Source organism: Meleagris gallopavo, unplaced genomic scaffold (assembly GCF_000146605.3).
Source record: "Meleagris gallopavo isolate NT-WF06-2002-E0010 breed Aviagen turkey brand Nicholas breeding stock unplaced genomic scaffold, Turkey_5.1 ChrUn_random_7180001899028, whole genome shotgun sequence".
In the NCBI taxonomy this organism is placed as follows: Eukaryota; Metazoa; Chordata; class Aves; order Galliformes; family Phasianidae; genus Meleagris; species Meleagris gallopavo.
The window spans coordinates 1-1,042 of record NW_011162352.1 but is presented as its reverse complement, the minus strand read 5'-3'; the positions used below and the strand labels follow the sequence as shown (position 1 = coordinate 1,042).

Sequence of the window (1,042 nt, the reverse complement as noted above, 5' to 3'; positions counted from 1 at the left end):
CTCGCCGCTGGGCTGCGTCACCCGGTCGAGGCCGCGGGACTGGTAGAACTCCCGGATCCTCTTCTCTTCACCTGCGGGCGAGAGGAGAGCGGTGCCGAGCCACCCCTGGTCCCTGAGGGCTCCCAGCCCCACGGTGCCCAGGAGCGGTGCGGTGGTCCCTGGCTGCCCCTCACTCATCTCCCAACTCTGAAGGATGTTTGGCAGAAACCACGAGCTGCCCTGCAGTCCCCCATCTTGCTCTCAGCATCCCTCAGATCCCCTCCTGCGTCTTGGGCTGCGGGGCCGTGGTCCACCCTGCACGCTTGCTGTGCTCCCACCCCAGCACAAGCACGTCCCCATCCCTCCATGACAGCACTCAGAGCCCCTCCGCCTGCACGCTGTGCTGGAATGAGCTGACATTTCTAGACACGTCCCCAGTGCCGTCCCCTTCCCCATCCTGAGTGACGGGGGCCAATCGGGAGCCCCCCCACGCACCACTCTGCATTCATCACAACCACTCGCCGTCGCTGCGCTGTCACTCAGAGCCCGGCCCACGGGATGCCGAGCGCGGGGCTGCTCCTGACACCCATCCCTGCAGCACAAACCGCCCTCCGAGCACTCACTCTCCTGCAGGCCGGGCACCAGCTTGTACACAATGTCCTGCATGACACGGTCCAGCTTCAGGTTGAGCAGCGGCTGCGTCTCATGGATCTTGGTGTTGCACATGGGGCAGTACTTGCTGGTCTGCAGGTACTTCACGATGCAGCTCTTGCAGACTGAGGGCAGGGAAGGGGAGATGAGCGGGGCGGGCCGGGCACAGGGGGACGTCAGCACGCGGCCCTGCAGCACTCACAGGTGTGCAGGCACTCGGTGATGGTGGTGGCGTCGATGAAGTACCCGGCACACAGACAGCACACGATGTGCTCGTTCAGCTCCTTCATCTTCACCTTCACCTCCTCCTGCAGTCACACGGCACCGTCACCCAGCCGCACTCCATGGGCAGCCCGCTGCAGCCCCCAGCCCGCTCCACACTCCCTGCAGCCCCCAGCCCGCCCCGCGCCCC

The 1,042-nt window shown here is 65.8% G+C and overlaps 1 protein-coding gene across 1 annotated transcript in view; it reads right to left on the bottom strand.

The window, feature by feature from the left end:
• PCGF1 (polycomb group ring finger 1) overlaps positions 1-938 on the bottom strand; it is a gene marked incomplete at its 5' end in the record, with an annotated part of 2,717 nt that extends 1,779 nt beyond the window's left edge. The window contains 3 exons of the mRNA XM_019611335.2: positions 6-71; positions 603-755; positions 833-938. Coding sequence (XP_019466880.2) covers positions 6-71; positions 603-755; positions 833-938 — 325 coding nt within the window. The remainder of the gene's footprint in view (positions 1-5; positions 72-602; positions 756-832) is intronic.
• Positions 939-1,042: the final 104 nt, after the last annotated feature.